Source organism: Pavona decussata, unplaced genomic scaffold, assembly GCF_977016875.1.
Source record: "Pavona decussata unplaced genomic scaffold, jaPavDecu1.1 SCAFFOLD_202, whole genome shotgun sequence".
NCBI classification, from domain to species: domain Eukaryota; kingdom Metazoa; phylum Cnidaria; class Anthozoa; order Scleractinia; family Agariciidae; genus Pavona; species Pavona decussata.
In genome coordinates this window covers 1,676,580-1,696,796 of record NW_028145610.1, presented here as the reverse complement: position 1 = coordinate 1,696,796, position 20,217 = coordinate 1,676,580, and the positions used below count along the sequence as shown (strand labels likewise).

Below are 20,217 nucleotides of genomic sequence, written 5' to 3'. Positions count from 1 at the left end.
AGCTAGGACGCCAGTTTTGTTTTATGTATATACGCCGCTGTTGCGGTAAAGGTTATCATCGTCAGGAGAGAAGAGTTGGGTATTTTTGTCCATTTTGACCGCCTTTGTTTAATTGTATGGAAGACATAAACGAAAATAAGAATGCCGTTTTGAGTCTATTTTTATTAATTATTAAAAGGTCTGACAGTTAAGTCTGAGACTTCAACTGCCCGCCTGTAGGTTATTTTAGCTGTTTCCAAGGCAGCAATTCCATTCAAAATATCAGTCCCCAGTTGTTCAAAGGCCGGATAACTTTATCCGCTGGATAAGGCACTATTCGGGGTCTAAAATATGCTTCATGATAAATGTTGTCCAAGGTTTTCGTACACTCCTAAACTAGACTGTGGTTAGAGTGTGCAAATTCGCTTGTACACGACAAAATACTGAAATCTTTGCACAGATTGAAACTGTCGGATAGTGACTTATCCACTGGATAAAGTTATCCGGCCTTTGAACAACTGGGGCCAGATATACAGAAATTTATGCTAAGTATGCCGGATCCAACTCAGCGATCGGTAATTTAACCGTGATCGGGTAACATGTTTGTTCTACGTTTTTCACGTGCAGAGATGATGACAAAATTCGGGAATTTTGTACTTCACGAAAGGCTTCCACGGTCAAAAGATGCTCCTTGGTTTTGAACAGGGAAGAACTTGCTCGTGTCAGATAGAGCGCTGTATGACAGTAACAAAGGAAAACTTGTCAAGAAAACTCGTCAAACGTGTACAGGAGCAAATATAATTTCAAAAGGATAACTGACTCGGCAACCCTTTGCAGACGAGCAGATGAAATTTGTCAGAAAAGAAAAAAACTTGTCAAGGAAAACTGGGTTACAGTCACAAAATATCATGATGGAATCATAATGGAAGAGTTGTTCACCCTTTACTTGAACAATCAAAACTTTTCAAAATAACTTGTCAAGCAAAGCGTGCCGTGTATAAACTAAGAACATAAATATGCAAATTCAAGATACTTTTTTATTGCACTGACGAGTCAGTGAAATTTGGCTAAATTTGCATAACGACACAAACACAACAAGCGATGCCCCTGGGTAGGTCTGCGTGATCGATAGAGATGGTTAGAATTTTCCTATTGACACTTGTGATGGCGTGGAGGGCCTGGACGCGTGGAGTGGCGGGAACATTATGTATTCACAATATATATTCTCACGTTTTGCACTATGTAGATTAGTATAAGCGGAACGCCGAACGGGCATTAACGGTTGCCCAGGATTAAGCGTGTAATATGACTAAAGGACATTAAATTGGCGACGAGGATAAAAGTGGAATGGCCGTCAACATTGAATACAAGCAATTTCCCGAATTCGATGTTCGGAAAGACCCTGAAAACGTCTACGCTCGTTTTGTAAAATATGCCAAACGATTCAAAGACAACCACTTGAAAGCCTACAACATCACAGACAAGGCACAACAACGGTCGTTATTCTTAGATTCGATTGGTGAAAGCACTCTCGATATATTTGAACAGCTTGGTGACACAGGAACGGATCTGGACGGAGCCATCAACGCGCTACTAAACAAGTTCAAAGAATTGCAAAAACCGGCTCTTCAATATACACAAATTTCGTTGCATCAAACAAGGCAAAGACGAAACCTGGGATTCGTTCATCTCTAAGCTCACAGCAGAAGGTGAACACTGTGATTTTCCGGCAGGCTGGTTAGATACTGAGATACTAATGGCTATGATAGAGAACGGTAAATCGAAGAGGGTGGGGAGAAAGTTGTTACAAGACCAGCTAACGTTAGTCGAAGCTCTTAAATACGCCAGAGGCCTCGAAAGCACCGATCAACACGCTACGAAAGTAGAGAGTCAAGCGCCAAATGATGTTGCCGTCAAGCAAGAAGTCGATAAAATCACAGCGGACAGAAGTAAGGAAAAATCGTACTTTGTCTGCGGGAAACATTGGCCGCACCAAGGTGGACCAAGAAAATGCCCGGCTTTTGGAAAGCAGTGTACACAATGCGGGAGAAGAAACCATTTTGCGAAATGGTGTAAAAGCATGCAAGAAGTTAAGGCCACAAGGGACCTAGGGCAAGCAGGCGAGCAAAGATCTGACACGTCGTCTGACAGCAGTGACGAAGGGTCCACGCGCATTCTGTAAGAGGTAAACCCTATGGGACCATCGGACAATAGGCCCCTAAAGAAAGTGCTAATTAGTGGCGTTGGCGTCAAGGTACTACCTGACAGCGGTGCTACGGTCAACGCTATGGATGAGTCAACGTTCAAGAAATTCGGCCTGGACAAAAAAGTAAAGATTAGAACATCAAGATGCCAAATAAGGCCGTACGGGGCTGCTTCAGAGGCAAACATGCTACCGGTGCTGGGTTGTTTTGAAGCGCTTACGGAATCTAAGACGAAAATGAAAGTGGTCACGTGGCAGCTAATAAAAGGAGATACCCAGACCGCACCGTTGCTTAGTTACATAGACGGAAGAGACCTTGGAATGATTCGGGTCGCCAATGCGATTGCAAAGGAAAGCAATCAATCTGAAGAAACCGACAATGTAAAAGAAATCTTAGAGGAATTCAAGGACCGGTTCCAAGGAATTGGAAAGCTAAAGGGAATTCTGGTCGATTTGAATGTAGACCCCGACTTTAAGCCGGTCGCACAGCCACCACGCCGACAACCGTTCAGCGTACGTCAAAAGATGGAAGATGAAATACAACATCTCATTGACCAAGACATCATTGAAAACGTCAGCGAGCCAACGGGATGGGTGTCACCACCTGTGGTTACCCCCAAGAAGGATCAGAGCCAAATGCGCCTGAACGTGGACATGCGCGTGGCAAATCAAGCAATACCCTGCAGACACACCCAGCACCCCACGATAGACGACGTGGTCAATGAACTTAGCGGATCAACTGTGTTTTTGCACCTGGATATGAGCAAGGGATACCACCAACTGGAGCTTGATTTGAGCTCGAGGAACATTACGACATTTTCGACTCACATTGGTTTGTACAGATATAAGAGGCTGAACTATGGTACAAGATCAGCAGCAGATATATTTCAAGAGACGATCAGGGAGGAATTGACGCACGACCTAAATGGAGTCTTTAACATTAGTGATGACATCATTGTACATGGGCGTGACACAAAAGAACACGATGCAAACCTGAAAGCGCTCCTCGAGAAGAGTCGCGAAAAGAATGTGACATTCAACGAAGCGAAATGTGAATTTAACAAAGATCGCGTGGTTTACTATGGCTTGATGTTCTCGAAAGATGGAGTATCGCCAGATCCGTGCAAGGTGAAAGCCATTAAGTCGGCGGAACGCCCTAGAAATGCCACGGAACTTAACTCATTCCTCTGCACAGTCAGATATAGTTCACGATTCATGGAAGCCAGCCGGTATCAGAGGGCTGCCTGCAAACTCGGTGAACTAGTTACGGGAAAATTCGAGTGGAAGCAAGAACACTCTGAAGCATTCAAGGAACTCAAGGATATGCTTAGTAGCGATACGATCTAAGCATACTTTGATCCCCAGGCGGAACACGAGCTCCACATCGATGGATGCCCTGTGGGGCAGGCCGCAACCCTCACGCAGAGAAAACCGGGGGAGCAGTGTTGGCGAGTCGTGCAGTATGCTAGTCGCAGCCTCACAGACCCGGAGAAACGGTACAGCCAGATCGAGTTAGAAGCTTTGGCCGGTGATTTCGGTTGCAAGAAATTTCATCTGTTCCTGTACGGGAGACCCTTTAAGATTGTGACAGACCACAAACCTCTGGAAAGTGGTCCAACAAACAACAAACTCACCCACACGACCTCGATCCGTGTCCAAAGGATCGTCAACCGTATGATGGACTATGACTTTGTGGTCGAGTACCGCCCGGGAAAGGAAAACATATCTGACTACACTTCACGGCACCCTGTGTCACTCCTCGAGTGTTCCAAGTTCGAAATGAGAACGACTAAGGAGGTACGCCATTATGTAAATTACGTTGTGACGTGCGACACGCCCAAAGCTGTCACCAGAGACCAAGTGAAGGAAGCTACTGATGAAGACCCGGCACTAGTTGAATTGAAGAAGTGTATCAACCAAGGCTGAATAGACACAAAGGTTTCAAGCATACAGGGACACAGGCACGTTTTCCATGAACTCACCATAGTAGACGGGATGGTCTTGAGAGGGGATAGGATTGTCGTACCGGCAAAACTTAGACAGAGGATGGTAGAGATAGCGCATGAGGGGCATCAAGGGCTTGTACGGACAAAACAGCTCCTGAGAGCACATGTATGGTTTCCGGGAATGGACTCCCAATGTGACATGTTTGTGTCCACTTGCATCGCCTGACAATCTAACACACCCCAAACACATCGCGAGCCACTGAAGATGACTGAACTACCTGTGGGACCGTTGGATAAGGTCAGCGTGGATTTTTGCGGACCTATGGCTAATGGAGACCTCGCCCTCGTATTCTACTGCCAATATTCCAGATACCCAGTGGTCGAATTCGTGGGATCCACTAGTGAAAAGGCAACCATCCCGGTGTTCAAGAGGGTGTTTGACACATATGGAGTACCAGAGGAGATCAAATCAGATAACGGTCCACCTTTCAACGGCCATAAATTTGAAGAATTCTCACAAGAAGAAGGGTCCAAGCACCGGAAAGTCACACCAGGGTGGGCAGAAGCCAACGGCGACGTCGAAAGGTTTATGCAGAGAATAAAGAAGACTGCACGGATCGCTGCATTGGAAGGCAAACCGGTGAGGGACGAAGTGCGCAGGGGAGTCAGAGCATACAGAGCAACTGAACATACAACCACCGAAGTCAGCCCGAACAAACTCATGTTCGGAAGGGAACTACGGGGAAGATTCCCAGATGTCAAGCGACAACCTAAACATCCGGACGACACGGTGATCCGCCACAACGACAAAAAACGGAAACTGAAAATGAAGCAGTACGCAGATAAGAGAAGACACACAGATGTGATGAAAATCAAAGTCGGAGACACGGTATTGTGCAAACAAGAACGGAAACACAGCTTAACGCCCCTGTATGACCCGGACCCAATGGTGGTTATTGGTGTCAAGGGAAGCATGATCACAGCCAAGAACGATGTGAAAATTCGTACCAGGAACTACGCGGATTGGAAGCTGCTTAAGAACGGGTGTAGAGAATCGGTTCAGTGTGACGACTCCGACAGTGAAGACGCATTTGAGCCGGACGCTGTTACCGTGGATAGAGCAGGTTCGGAGCAGCCCGGAACAGACCGCGGTGAAACGGATAGAATACGCGAACCTCAGCATGGACAACAGCAGCCCAGAGCCCATCCTCGATCAGACCATGATAGTGACCGTGAGCAAAGACATGCAGCCCGTGACAGGCCCAGGAGGAAAATAACGTCTACAAAGGACACTAGATACAAAAACTTTGTCTGTGAATAACAATATTTATTCGTTTATTTTGTTGTATTTTGCACCACATAGACTAATGCACCCTTGAATTTTATCCGCAAATGGGGGAGAGATGCGATGGCGTGGAGGGCCTGGACGCGTGGAGTGGCGGAAACATTATGTATTCACAATTCTCACGTTTTGCACTATGTAGATTAGTATAAGCGGAACGCCGAACGGGCATTAACGGTTGCCCATGATTAAGCGTGTAATATGACTAAAGGACATTAAATTATGTACATACTTAAAACGGCACAAACTCCACTAACAAGAGCATAACTGCCTCTGGGGAGCGAGCTACACAGCTTACTCGAACAAAACTCTGCTCCACTCAAATAAACTGAGCTAAACAACTTGTATTTATACCGGAGTAAATACGTACTACTTATGTGACAGGAAAAGGATTGTCACAAAACATACAGACCGATTACATAATAACTACGTACAATTTCATCACACACTACTTGATAATAAGATTAAAATACCAACGCCCTAATGACCTACTGATGTTATCATGCAGTGTTGCTACAAGAAACAGAAAAATGTCTTGTAATCCCGCATACAAGGAAACCAAGCCCAGGAAATAGTGAACCTTACGCAATGTAACACTTACAATACGTGATAAACTAAACCAAAGTAAACTCCAGTGATATGTGACATTAGTATAAATCTACTAGTGTTCTATCACGAATGCCGTTCTCTGATTGGCTACGCTACTCGCTATCTATTCTGTGATAGATAGCGAGTAGCGATTTTCAACAAAATGGCGGCCGCTTCTTCGCGTTTTCGAAGTGTCTGCGATGAGGAAAAAGATAATTTACTTGTTTAGTTTTGAACAACTAGTAGATTTATACTAAAACAATTAGATTATTCGCTCTCGATTTCTATGCGTGATAGTTGATTCGGGCTTCGCCCTCATCAACTATCACGCGATAGAAATCTCGAGCTCATAATCTAATTGTTAAATAGAACTCTCCAGACTATGAATGTAAACCGACTCCACTCGCGTCTGCAATAGGTCAATGATAAAAATAACACTTTAGACTACTAAATGTGACACAAGAATATTTTTTGAGAAATTGCCTTTGGGAACTGCAAAGTGACTCGGTCACACTGAAATACTTTTCTTCTAGCAATTTTTTGCCTTGTTCGTCGTCGACGACGCCTTCGTCGAAGAAACAAATTAAATCATCTCAAAGGCAACAAGTGTTTGCTCCGCCATTTTTGAAGTATTCTTCTCACCTAACCTTATGTCTTTACGTCAGTGTTCACAGATTACCGACATAAGCGATTATGTCGTTATGTCATTATGTCGTTATGTCATTATGTCGCAAGTGTGAACCAGGCTTAATCGTCCACGGTCGGCACATGATTTTGAATGTCTGGCCAAGAAACGATCTCAACAAAGCCGTTTTACCAGCGCCTCCGCTCCCCAGTAGTGCGATGCAATAGTCAAACTGCGGAATCGTTGCACAGGAAGCCATTTGCGGCGCGCCGTTTTATATAACCCCACGGATAAATTAACCAGCCTCAACAACTTTCTTCTTGAGGCCCTGCCAGGGAAGGGGGAGGGGGGTCCGTGTCGCTTGTCTGAATTTTAAAACGTCCTGTGTCGGTGTTTCGTCAGTGCTTCATGTCGCTGTCGGAAATTTAATGAAAATAGTTTGTCCTTGTCGGAATTTAAGGTTAGGAAAAACTACGCGTGATGCGGAAAATAGATCGCGAGCCGAGGTTCTTTATCACCTCAGAACTCTCAGACCCACACACGCTTACCTTGTGAAAAGGTCTGCTAATAATGCAAATCAACGGTAAAAAAGTATATGTACGAAGGCTTCACCACTCGCGGATGATGAGCCCGCGCTCCCACCAGAATTTTAGAGAAAATTTATTGTCTTTAGTTTTTATTGGTCAAACTTTCCCCTTGTTGGCCTTTACATCACATTAAAATTAGTGTAAAAACATATGAAATCACCGTTCTTTGTCGTTAATTCTCGGCCTTTAATATTGTCACTGTTGGAGTTTTGTCGAGAAAAGCTGTCTTTTGTCGCGAATTTATTTCATGCGCTGTCGCTACTTTTTGGGCCATGTCGCTTGTCGGAATTTACCCTGGCAGGGCCTCCTTCTTGCATCGAATTCGTCTCAGTGACTTTGATTCAATCTTAGATCTTGGACACGGCTTCAAACGTCTGCGACAATATGTCGGCAAATGCATTGGCATTTCTCAGGGGGAAAGAATTTTTGCGCTGGTTTTATGGATGATTTCATCAATAGTAAAATTCATCACGTCTCCGGAAATAAAGTGAATTTGCCGCGGATTTTTTAAATTTTATCGCCAGTATTGCAGTGTGCATGGTCTACATGCATGTGTACTCCAGTCCCATATTATATTTTCTAAGTAGCTCGCTGTTACGTGTCTATTGTGAAACCTGTTTATCACAGTCAAGACTACGAAAACAAACTCATTTTGTGAAATATTGGCAAAGAAATAGTAAAGAAATATTGATAAAATACTCTTCAACACGGTTTGAATCATTTAAATGTACGATCACTCTTTAGTCTAATCAACAGATCCAAAACCAAAAGTACCATGTTCAGTAAATGAGTATAGCACCACAGGAAATTCTTGATCAATAGCTGCCATCCGCAGACTCAAAAATCCTAACCACCTTGTTCGGTATCATAACCAGTCTCCCGGAGGAAAGCACTGCTAAGTAGCTTTGTTTTGAATAGCCAATTCGGTTTCAATCAAAGTGGGGAAACAAGGTTGCACAACAAAAGGATTGGCCCTTGACTGAGCGAGTGGGATAAATAAATATACGCCAAGAAATTTCTGGCACTGGCTAAACTGATTAATTCCTTTTCACTTGTTTTCTCTGAGATACTAGACATAAGTAAACAATGCGAACAGGCGACTATTTGGACGTTTTACCTCTTGCTGAGTTCTCTTCAGTTGACAGTTCAAGACAGTATTATAATCACGGCAAAGGCCAACTTTTGCGTATTTTCAATATTTGTCGGTCAGTTCTTATACTCTCTATTCAGTCGTTGATAGTGTTCATCTGTTAAATTGAAGTTAGTTCCCTGACGGCGTCAAATTCTTGATATCAGTGATTTGTTGATTTGCAAGCATATTGGGGTGTTGTTCTGCACTGATGCACGGGTCATACGATGATAATTATTTTTGCGATCACAGTTTGGCAATGTGAGCGATTTTGGAGCGAAGCACGCTCAATCGGACTCCGCCCCTGTGTTGATATGGCTGGTTTAAATAGTAGAGAATATGCCTTTTGCTAGAAGATAGGGGAATATATTTTTATCCTCTCACATAACAAGTATAATTTGCAACTCGCTTGGCTCAGCCAAGAGTCAGTAGTCTTCTGGTCGGTTAATAATCTCGTCTTCACTTGCCTTCTACTCCACTTGTACAATTTCAGAACAGCTTGTCTGGCTTTGTTATCGTTTACTTGAGCTGAATTGGAAGTGCCTTCCCATGCTATGTTTCGGCCGTACTTAGCTCTGTTCCACTCTTCCGCAGTTTCAATGCTATGTTCAACTAGCGAGCTATAAAACTACTAAGTCTCACAGCCCAACTACTGTTAACGACTACCATTTAACTACATCAGTAGATTCACCTTAACTTATACTGTAGTTAGTGTAAACATGTTGTCGATGCTATCAGTCAGCTCAGACAGTATGACCAGATGGCCATTCAAATGATATAGGATAAGGGAAACCAGGACACACCAGCAGGAACTATCAAGCTAACTGGTCTCTAATGAAAAGTTAAGTATTGATAAATGAGTGACCATCATCACAGTTGTGTACGCAACTTCAGACGTGAACGGGATTCGAACCTATGACCTCTGCGAAACCAGTGCAGTGCTCTACCAAGCCAACTGGGAGATGGTTATGTTGTGTATTTGTAATATGCCCGTAAAGTTAAGTGAAGTTAGTGATGGAGGTGAAATTTGTGAATGTTTTATTATTCTAGTTTGAAACGTCAAGAAAGGCTGGTCAAGATTTAGCGGGAACAGTGAACCTTTCTACACAGCACATTTCTTGAAAAAAAAAACAACAACAACAACAACAACAACAACAGGAAAGCGCCCTAAAAGGCCGACATTCAACGTTGACAAACAATGACACTGCCAAAATTGTTTCAAACCAAAATGACAACTAAATCAATGTCCCAAAATTGACATCACAACAGTATATGTCAGGGGCATTCAACAAGAATATTTAAAGAAGAGTGTTTCAAATTCCAAGATCGTATAATATTCGGGCGTTTAAAAGGGTAATTAACATTAATATTAATATTAGTCGATAAATACTTTGTTAATGTTTGCTTTCTATGTGCATTCAATCATAGGGTATGAGGCATCAAAAGATATGCTAGCCAAATATATAGATCAGAGTTTAAACAATTTGTTTTCTGATTAACAACTGATACGCATTATTACAAGACAGAATTAATCAGTGTGATTTATCAATTTGTCAGTATTGTACACGTGATTTTTATGTACAAAAAAAAAAACAAAATGGTAATCGTCTACATAATACATAATTTTAAAACACTTGAATGACTACAGTTGTGTAATGTGAAATATTTTGAGAGAATTACATGTTTTATTGGGCGCTGAGTCATTGCAATGTTTTGTGATTCCTCGTTGTTGTCATGGCAGAATTACCAAGCCCTGTCTTCAGTGGAGTCTCGGTTTCCTGTACTACTTACAAGTCACGTTTTGCTGAGGGTACTAACTGAACGAATAACAAAATATTGCGCACTTTCTGCATTCTCACGGATGTTGCGTCAATTTCAGTGCTTAAAAAGTTCTTGACTTACATAACCATTCTTGAAGTACTAAATATATAACTTCCCGAGAAACGCAGTGTGTGTTCGGTCTTCCTGTTGATGTTAGGAGTAATATTTTCTGGCCTTTTCTATCAAGGCTCATTCCGCGTAGAATAAGGTTCCACGAAAGATAACCAATGCAAATTTGGATCCAGACGCGAAAAACTGCGCTGACTGCTTAGCTGTTCCCGTGTAAACGATGCCTAACCCTTTTAAAATTAGATGGCTGTATGTATGATCGTGTCTTGGTTTGTTTTTCCTTGATTGGCAGAGCTTTAAAGACCCGATTGAATAAAAAAGTTACACAGGTCCATCTAATGCGGTCCAAGACCACTGTGTTTCATCATGTAACGCCTTCTCCGGATCCGGCACGTAATTATATACATTAATATTTTCTCTGACACTGACACTTTGCACCTTCCCGTAAAAACTGTTCGTTCACCGTAACATGTATTTCAAACGTCATGTTTTAAATTGAATCCGTAAAATAGTATATTTCCAATGGCAAGAACCGAACATTACTTTTGCAAATGTTAACGCTTTTTCACGGATGCGAGAGCTGACCCGTTTCCCGCTCATAGCCCCGGTGGGTTAGGCCTGATTAGTCTGATTCAAACAGGCAAGATCTTATATGTAGGCTCGATTACCAGCCGCTGTTCGGGAAATGAAAGCCGGACCCGAGGGACCGGCGGAAATCGAACCTAGACTTAATGGCAATTGGCAAAGGCAATAGCATTTGCCCATCAACATTGGGTTCGGTACGTTTGAATCAGGGCTAACCTAATCAGGTCCGAAAACTATTTTATATGCGTACTATTTCAAAAAACATCAAATTTTATTGATTTTGAATCTCTGTTACCACTTGTGTCCGATCGTGAGGAGCATTAAGACCACTCTTAGTCACTCTTAGGGCCAATAAAATGTTTGCACTTGTAACCAACAAACAATCTGGACCCTTGTTCAGATACTCATTGATCATGCACTTAGACATCGTAAGAAGTCTTAGCCCTTTAACCCCTAATATCAAAAAACAGATTCTCCTATCCTGTTCACATACACAAAATGGTTGTTTGAATTTTTGTACCTCTATTTTATACTTTCGTTAACCACCATTTGAACTTGACTGATGACGTAATAAAGACGTCAAAATGTTTTTCTTCAGTACTTCTGTGCCTTATTTTCAAGGAAGTTTGTCTGGCTGATATTAATAAGTATTACATATCATCCGTTCCAAACAATAGTTTTCAGGAGCGACACGGAGTAGTGTCTAAGAGTAAAGGCTTGTCTGTTTACGTAGAAACTGAGATAAAAGACCGTTTTGTTATGACAGCTGGGAAACACACCCGAGTTTCGTTTTGTTTTTTCAGTCGTGTTTCGATGTCATGAATCAAGATTCGTGACCAGGATGCTGTCATACGCTAAAATATTATATAGACTAAAATATTCACGTGGCACCCTAAATCTGTTGATTGACAAAATGTGTCGTTAGGGAGGGGCAGTAAAGTTTATAGTTGTCGCTTTCTCAGAAATTCCCGAGCAGCCAGCCGAATTTCTGCGGCTGGTAGGGCCCACCTGAAACAAATATATCGCTGCAAAAAAAGGTTGAGTGCCCCTGGCAGATTGCAAGGCGGCCCATGTTGTTTTGGGCTGATGGTGAAATTTTGAAGAGAAAAGTCACTTTGAACCAAGCGAGGAAATGGGGAGCAAAGATAACAAAATCAAAACCAATGTTTTGCAGTATGTCAGGTGAACTGTAATGAAATCTAATAAATCTTCTCTTGGTGAAAAACTACTCACTTGGACAAGCCTCCCGGGGGGCCTGATTCACAAAGCCCTCCTAAGTTTAGATATATCTGAAGTATTGTTTCCTAACAATGGAGTACTGTTGGAGTAACTATAAGCTAGTGTCAAGAAACAGTATAAATTTGGGTTACTTCACTCACTTGTTCCCCTGGCGCGAAAATGGCGCATAGGGCCTCAATTCGGGTTACATGTTAAGTTAACTTAATTAGGGGGGCTTCGTGAATCTGGCCAATCAGACCAACGCATTCCAACATTTGCTCCCCTAAGGTTTCTTTCTCACAGTTCGTTTGCTAGCTACAGACAAAGCCATCTTAATTTGTCAAAGCAGAGATAACAAAACTTTAAAGGCAACAAATAACGATTTCCTACAGCAGTCATCATTTCCATTACTGAGGATAATCGAAAAAAAAATCGGTCATTCCAATTTACACGAGCTGCCGTACAATACGTGTTTAAAATATGAGATTGTAAAAGTCCCAAAACCGTTTACAAATGGAGAAATCCTGTGTTTTGACCAAAACAAAGGTAAAACGCAGCCACGAGATACCGTCTGGCATACAGATGCTCTTTCTATGGGTCAACAGGAAGAAACAACTCTCCCACCCCACACCCTCTTCCTCTGAGGTGCAGTGGCTGTACAGTTAACCATAGATACGACAATATGAATTAAACTCCGTTTTGTCAGAAAATGAAGCAAACAGTCCGTAAAGCACCTACCATTGACGAAAAAGACGAGGTAGTAGGTTTGAACTTTTTACCAGCAAATTTTATTGAAAATTTGTTACCGCCGCGAGATAAACATCAACATGAAAAAAGTAATGAATAAACCTCACAACCAGAAGCAAGAATAAAAAGAGCAACCATGCTAGTACCCAAAAACGAAAACAGAGCAATGTTTCCCTGGCTTAGATGCCGTGGAGATTTAAAAATTTGAAAGAAACCAAGCGGCGAAGAATACTGTAAAAATTACAGAATCTGCCGGTCAGCGCTACGACAAGAAAATCAAATTGACATACCTGAGCCATGAAAGAGAACGCAGCAGAGCTTTTGAGGCAATATTTTCTAGAGGTAAGAGACATCAGAAAAGAAACAAATCCTTTTGATTTGAAAATGCCGTAGTTTATTGCAATTTAAGCTCATTGTTATTTACCGAGAAAGTCTTTTAAGTAAATTTCTCTTCATCGAATTTATAATCACTCTTTTTCGCTGACCTTCAAGAAAAAAAGTTGTATCCGCTGTATATGGTACATGTTCACCACAAAACATATATTATAAGCGGTCCTTGAACAGTTTCAGAAGCTCTGTAAACTTAAATGAAAAGAAATAATCAACACCATCCAACGTCGCAGGTTCATTCATTTTGATCTTTGTGCGCCGAACCCATTTAAGTGCCGTGCTGTCATGCTTAAATGACGGTTTTTGAGCCAATCAGAAACCGTCCCCATTTTGAGACGACATTATCGCAAAATAACGTGGTCTCAGTTCAATGGGAAGATCCCCCAGAATCGCGATAATGCTGAGCATCACTTTCCAGTGTTTACTTATTGTACAAAGTGGGGCTATCTTCTTAAGACGCTGTAAAAACGATATGAGGTCCCTAAATTGTGAGCATCCAAATGAATCGGAATGCACCCGTCGCAATGATTTTTCTTAGAATTGGATTGCTGTGCGCCGTTGGGAGCCAAAGGATCATCAGTTTCAAGATCACACACTTCCTAGTTTGGTTAGGGAATCAGTCCAAAAAATAGCGACGGAGGTAACTTTGGTAATGAGAGGAGCAGCAGAGTTCGTCAGAATTGGTATCCATTCACAAACCCTGCTACCTACTGGGAACCTTCAACGAAACCGTTGTTTCCTTTTCCTGGATTGTCGTTTCTTGAGCGTTCCGATGTCTTTTCTCGGGGCTTGAGCTGCGTCAGTTATGCCTTGCTCTAAAGGCACGCATTGCTATGTCCACCCAGTTTAAAGCATCTGGAATTTTTTCCAAGGGAAATATGCGATGATAGTAAACAGTGATAGTCTCAGATTCAAGATCAAAGTTTGCCAAAACACAAGCCGCCTTGATTCCCATCACTTGGTCTGGGAGGTGATGTCCGTGTCTTGCTACGAAATAGTGTGTTAAACCCTTTGGGCACTCCACCACACTACACAGGTGACGTTGAGGGCAGGCCAGGAGACAAAATTTATAAAACTTCAGCCCATGAATCAGCATGTCTGATGTCGGTTCAAAGTGTGGTGACATATTAAGCGAAGCGATCACACATAAAGAGATGGCATCTCCATTTACATCATTTTTTTCAGCAAGTGGTGGTGCGTCGTTTAGCTTTAACAATTCTAATTTAACGCATTCCTTGTTGGCTTCAAGGATGGATTTACAGACAGGATAATGAACAGCCTTAGCCTTGTCAAAACATTCCTGGTTACAGTACCTTGCTATGTGACAATTGGGACACTCGATCGCGTCACCATTTATTTGGAAATCCTTGCAGCACGTGCAACAGAAATTTGGTTCAACCTCAAGCAGCGCCTTGGAAGCTTCTAATACCCTATTTTCAAGTACAACAGGGGTCTTGAATTTACCGATGGACTCATAATCTAGTCTGGTATGTTCGAGAAAAGAACTCAGGTAAAGTGGCACGGGAATCTTCCAGGACGTTGACGCTGCCGACAACTGCAGATAACATTCCCGCTCGAAACGGCAAAGTTCATTTGAATCCCGGGGGAAAATAGAGGGCCCAAAATTCTGTATGAACTCGCATTTCTGGACCAAAACATTTCCCTTACCATTCAATATGATCCGAAGTCCTCCACAAAGATTGTTCTCAAGCACATTTCGTTCTAAATGTAAATTGCTTTCAGAACAGCACACAACACCCCAACCACAATTGTTGGAAATAACACTTTCCTCTATAGCTGCGTTGACTTTGTTTAACAAGACACCATTCTTGCCATTATTGGTCACCGAACTTCGTAATAACTTGCTTCCCTCAATAGTATTCATGGCCACCAAACCTGAAGAGATGTTTCCATAAATGCTATTCTTTTCCAAGCAAAACGACGAAGGGGAATCTATTACTATACCGTACAAATTAAATGATACGTCATTGTCATCCATAATGACGTGGCAGAATTGCTTTCCTTGAATGAGAACCCCAGTTCCATGGCAGGCACGGATTTTCGATGAGCTAACTGAAACAATAATTTGTTCGCGAGATGATTTAGCAAAATTAATCTTTATTCCCGTGGAGGCTGGACCTTTGATTTCACAGTGATCTATGACTAACGATTGCACGTCATTGGCTTCTATTAAGGCAGTAAGGTTTTCTTCAGTTCCGGCAGTCAGTTCCATTTTACCTGGCTGTGGTCCTCCCAACGTTAAAGTGTCAAACGTCTTAGAGGCACAGTAATCTTCCACATCTTTCTCCGTTATTGTGGCTGGAATCTCAAAGTCTTCCAACAGTGTAGTATTTCGTGCGAAAGTAGAAGCTACAGAATAAGGGTTCATGAAGCTAATGTTTTCAAACATAAAAGATCCATGCGATAAATGTAGCCCTTGGAAGCAATTGACCACTGCAGTACATCCAGGAAGGCCAACAAAATAGTACTGTCCTCCCGAAAGGGTCATCTCTTTCAAATCATAGTAGTCTTCATCTAAAATGATAGTAAGTGAACCATTTGAAAAGTCATTTTGGATTCCAAAGAGTCTTTCCAGTTCTTTGAGCTCGCTAACTTCAGACACAAACTTGTATTCAGTTCGATCAAGTATTCCAGGAAATTTCTTTTGCAACTTCTGTATGTCGTCTGGCTTGGAATTTGCAAACTTGAAATCTAGCACAGCCATTGCAGCTTGCGCTCTTGAAGTCAACTCGGATCTACCACCTTCAACCAGTTTGCACAAGGCATATACTTTCCAGTAGTAACCACGATAGTGGTGAATGTCTACGTATGTAGACGCAGTAAAGTCGTCTACAGCCGTCTGATACTTTCCAATTTGCAAATGCGCAATACCACGTTGACAGAGAATCTCTCCAACGGGAACGAAGTGTGGCTGTTTGTCTTTTTCGTCGAATGATCCACGACAAGGTTTTAAATTCGATATTCTAATAATCTCAGAGTATAACTCAACAGATGTTTGAAAATCGCCCTTGCTAAAGGCTTCCCTTGCCTTTGGTTCAATGGCCTTGATTGTTTTTAACAAATTGTCAGTTCGAGTGGCACCATCTGATGCGCCTGTACTGTCGTTGGTCTCTTCTCTGACAGCATCTGACCGCATTAACTTCCAAGAAATGAGTCCCCCCTCCCCAAATGGGAACAAAACTCTTGTTACTTTCTGCAGGTCGTCATTTTTGTAATAACGAATGGGTTCTTTTACTGCACAAAGAATTTCAAAGACAAGCTGTTGAAAACTGTAACCTCGAATCTCCATTCCAAGGGAATAACAGTATAAAGCTGCTTCGCAACAAAGCCTTGGTGATTCCTCACAAAAGAAACACTTTTTCAAAGTAGAATCCTGGCAGAGATTAGATACGAGGTGAAAAGCATTTATGGAAAGATTTCTCCACCGCCTTCCTTCAAGGGGGGCTGCAGCTAGAATAAAGTTGTGTAAGACGAATGCTTCCAAACGATTTGGTTTCTTCATTTTCATAGCCACTGACTTCACTTTGTCATACCAATCGCGAAGAAACTCTGTGCCACCTACACAGTTGAGAAATGCTTGGTGCATCATCCTTATAGCAGAAGATAAGACATTGTCAGTTTCACCTTCACTGTCACAACGATCTCTCAAGGTCTCTTGGACAAGGCGATGGATGCTTAAAGTATCATCCGACTTGCGTTTGAATAGTGAAAACTTAATCAATAAATCAACAATTTGCTGTGCACCGAGAGGCATTTCCAGACGTTTCTTCAGGTCCTCATGTGGCTCAATCTCGGGGGCGCCGACGTTCAGAACATCAACTGGTATATCGTCTGGGAACAGATATGCTGCGATTTTCATGAAAAAAGCGGCTGCCCCTCCAAGACCTTGGTCTTCCCCACAATCAGTGATGTAATGAAAATTGAGAAGCCACGTAGTTTGCACTCCAAGGCGTTCCTCGTTGTAGATCTCTGTGTGTGGTATGGCATTCTTCATGCTTAAAAGCTTCGCCTTTTGCGAACGATATTGCTGGAGGTATAACGGAATGGGGCATTGCAACGCTTTAATGTAGGCCGCGGCTTGTTCTAAGGCCAGAGGCAGTCCACCAAGCTCTTCGGCGAGTTCTTTTTTCCCTTGATCCTCATCTTCACAACAGGATTGTATTCCTGTGCGCTTGTCAAGGAACTCAGCGGACTCACTCACAGAAAAAGGGTCCAACTCGTAACAGTTTTCTGGCGAAAGGCGTAGGTCCTCACAAAGCACTCGGTGTCTTCTACGGGAAGTAACCAGAATGTCACCTGACGTTTTGCTTTTCCACTGGCCGAAAAACAGTTTCCTTGCACAGGAGCTAAGTTCCTTTTGATCCAGGTTGTCAACAAGTAAGAGCCACTTCTCCGTCAAATTACCTAGCCATGACAGAGTTTCAGTCAGCAGAACTTCAAACAATTTACCTTCTTTGCACCTATTGGACTGGGTGCTGTCTACGTCTACAAACTCTTCATGAATTCCCTGAAGAGATACCCTCATTAAATCATCACTCTCTCCGTTTACAACAAACACGCCCCCAGGGTAGCGTTCCATGTTGCGCCAAGCGTACTCGAGGGCAAGAGAAGACTTTCCGCACCCTCCAAGCCCGCAGATCCCACGGGTATTAATCCCTCTCTTTGGGACTCCACGGCTATTTGCTGTAGGGTTGACATCGTCAAAAGCCCTTTCTAGGGTCTCCAATATCTTCTTTCGGCCTGTAAAGTACTCATTTCTGTCGAACGCCCCAAAAAACACTGGACACTTTGTACGCTCTTCACCTTTCGCATCATTGCATCTTAGATCTGCCACTTGTTGCTTCAAGGACTCCACGTCATCCTTTATCTGTTCAACTTCCCGATCTGCCACTTGTTGCTTCAAGGACTCCACGTCATCCTTTATCTGTTCGAATTGCTGATCTGCCACTTGTTGCTTTAAGGACTCCACGTCATCCTTTATCTGTTTAACTTCCTGATCTGCCACTTGTTGCCTCAAGGACTCCACGTCATCCTTTATCTGTTCAACTTCCTGAGGAAGTTCGACGAGCTGATCAAGAGAGCGCTTAACTCCAAGCAACTGAGATTCCAATTTGCCTTTTTGTTCGACAAATTCATCCAAATTTGAGGAAAGTAGCAACACTTCATTCTGAACCAAGTTTAATAAGGAAGGGTCTACAGGGGAATTTCCACAGAAGATTGTACCTGTAAGACAAAAGTACGAATTATCAGTGAAAATAATGAAGAGTTCTTCGTTACAGCCACGCTCAGGATGACAGCTTAAGTAAATCAGTAAGTAAGTGGTTTGTGAAACAACAAATATCATCTATTCGTCTATACACATATTACTGAGAGAAAGAAGAGTCAACTCTGTAGTGTAAATTTATTTTCTCACTAGCTGAAAACCGCGGGCAACATAAATGATATACAAATGATGTGTATAAATGATTAACAGGAATTAAAAGCTTATTTGAAAAATAGATATCGCTGATAACTCGTTCATCAGCTTCTCTTGGCAATTAGGTAAGGAATATGAAATACAAAATGAGAAATTTATTTCTTAAAACGTTTTGATTCGAACTTTTCGTATCCCCGGCTGTGCTCGAAACTCACTTGAAATTCAAACTAAATTTCTCCGTTTGTACTTCATATTTCTAACCTAATTGCCAAGAGAAATTGATGGAAGAGTTATCAGCGAGAGCTATTTCTCCGATAACCTTTGAATATGAAGTTATTAGTGAGAGCCGCTTTTTAAAAATTTCGCAAAAACTATTGAAAACACTCAGAGGCCTACTTGAGAAAGGTATCATTGGATCTCTCCTATAAAAAAATGTTTTCATCTGCCTTTGCTTTGTATGTTACCATGCGTCTATGAAAACACAGAGACTCGAAATCTAGCATTCTTAGAACACCGACTAAATTTAAAATACAATAAAAACCTTTGGTCTCCCAGTCATTCAACTCTGACAAGAGCCTGGTCTCATCCGCAGTGGGTAGGCCGATGGATTGGACAAGTTGCTGCATCTCCTGAAAACAGCTCTGGAACCTGGGTGCATCCCAGTCGGTGAAGTTGCAGTGGGCCCACTCATTTCTCACATGTTCTCTCACTACCTTGGCTGATGCTTGTATAGCAGGGGAAAACACTGGTACGTCACCAAGAAACAAAAGAACAGCAGAACCATCACACTTTCCATCAAATGCACTGAACTTAGCCATGAAAGGTTGAAGGTAAAGTTTGGCCAGGTCAACATGACTTGTAACTTTGTAGTCAAACTTAGAAAAGTCAGGTTTTCCTGAGGGAAGTTTGTGGTTGCTGTTTCCGTTAATGTTCTCATATTTCAGATTTTTGGGATGCTTCCTCAGAACTCCAGGTGCAGTTTGGGCATGAATGTTATGGCTGGATCTTAAGTTCTGATATTCTGCCTGTAAAGACTGTTCCACAAATGGGCGAATTTGCTGTACCAGCTTGTTGAAAGCGATTCCAATAACAAGCCAACGCTTTTGGTCTTCTGATACATGCATGTCATCCCCTAAAGATAAATTAATTATTGGAGCAAAATGTTTGGCAATAAATGGGTAACATTTGGCTGTTCGAACAATGGCACTTATAGAATATGACCAACGACATGATATGTATTCGGAAACGGATTATTAAGTTCTAAGTACAAGCATAGAGATTTTACGTTTGTCAAGGAACTATGTGAAATGTTACTTTCATGACTTTGCTTGCACTTAAGGGACAGTTCAATATTTATCGGAAGGGCATGGGAGAGAAAATGTGTGGGGGGGGGGGGGGACTTTATAAATTTTGCCAGTGCTAAAAGGGGGGTCCCGCACTACTTGCTGAGTTATTGAGGGGGGCCTTGGAATATTAAAGAGTGGCAATGTCTCAAACAAAGAGGCAAAATATACATAGTCCCAGTATTTTGGTGAAATCAGAAGTATGATT

At 42.2% G+C, this 20,217-nt stretch overlaps 1 protein-coding gene across 1 annotated transcript; it reads right to left on the bottom strand.

Moving 5' to 3' along the window:
- Positions 1-13,478: 13,478 nt before the first annotated feature.
- LOC146461065 (uncharacterized) lies at positions 13,479-19,819 on the bottom strand. The gene is made up of 2 exons (XM_085087318.1): positions 19,208-19,819; positions 13,479-18,473 (listed from the first exon to the last, which is right to left on the bottom strand). The coding sequence occupies exons 1-2, from the start codon at positions 19,788-19,790 to the stop codon at positions 14,029-14,031; spliced, it is 5,028 nt and encodes a 1,675-aa protein (XP_084943444.1). The 5' UTR covers positions 19,791-19,819; the 3' UTR covers positions 13,479-14,028.
- Between the last annotated feature and the right edge of the window lie 398 nt (positions 19,820-20,217).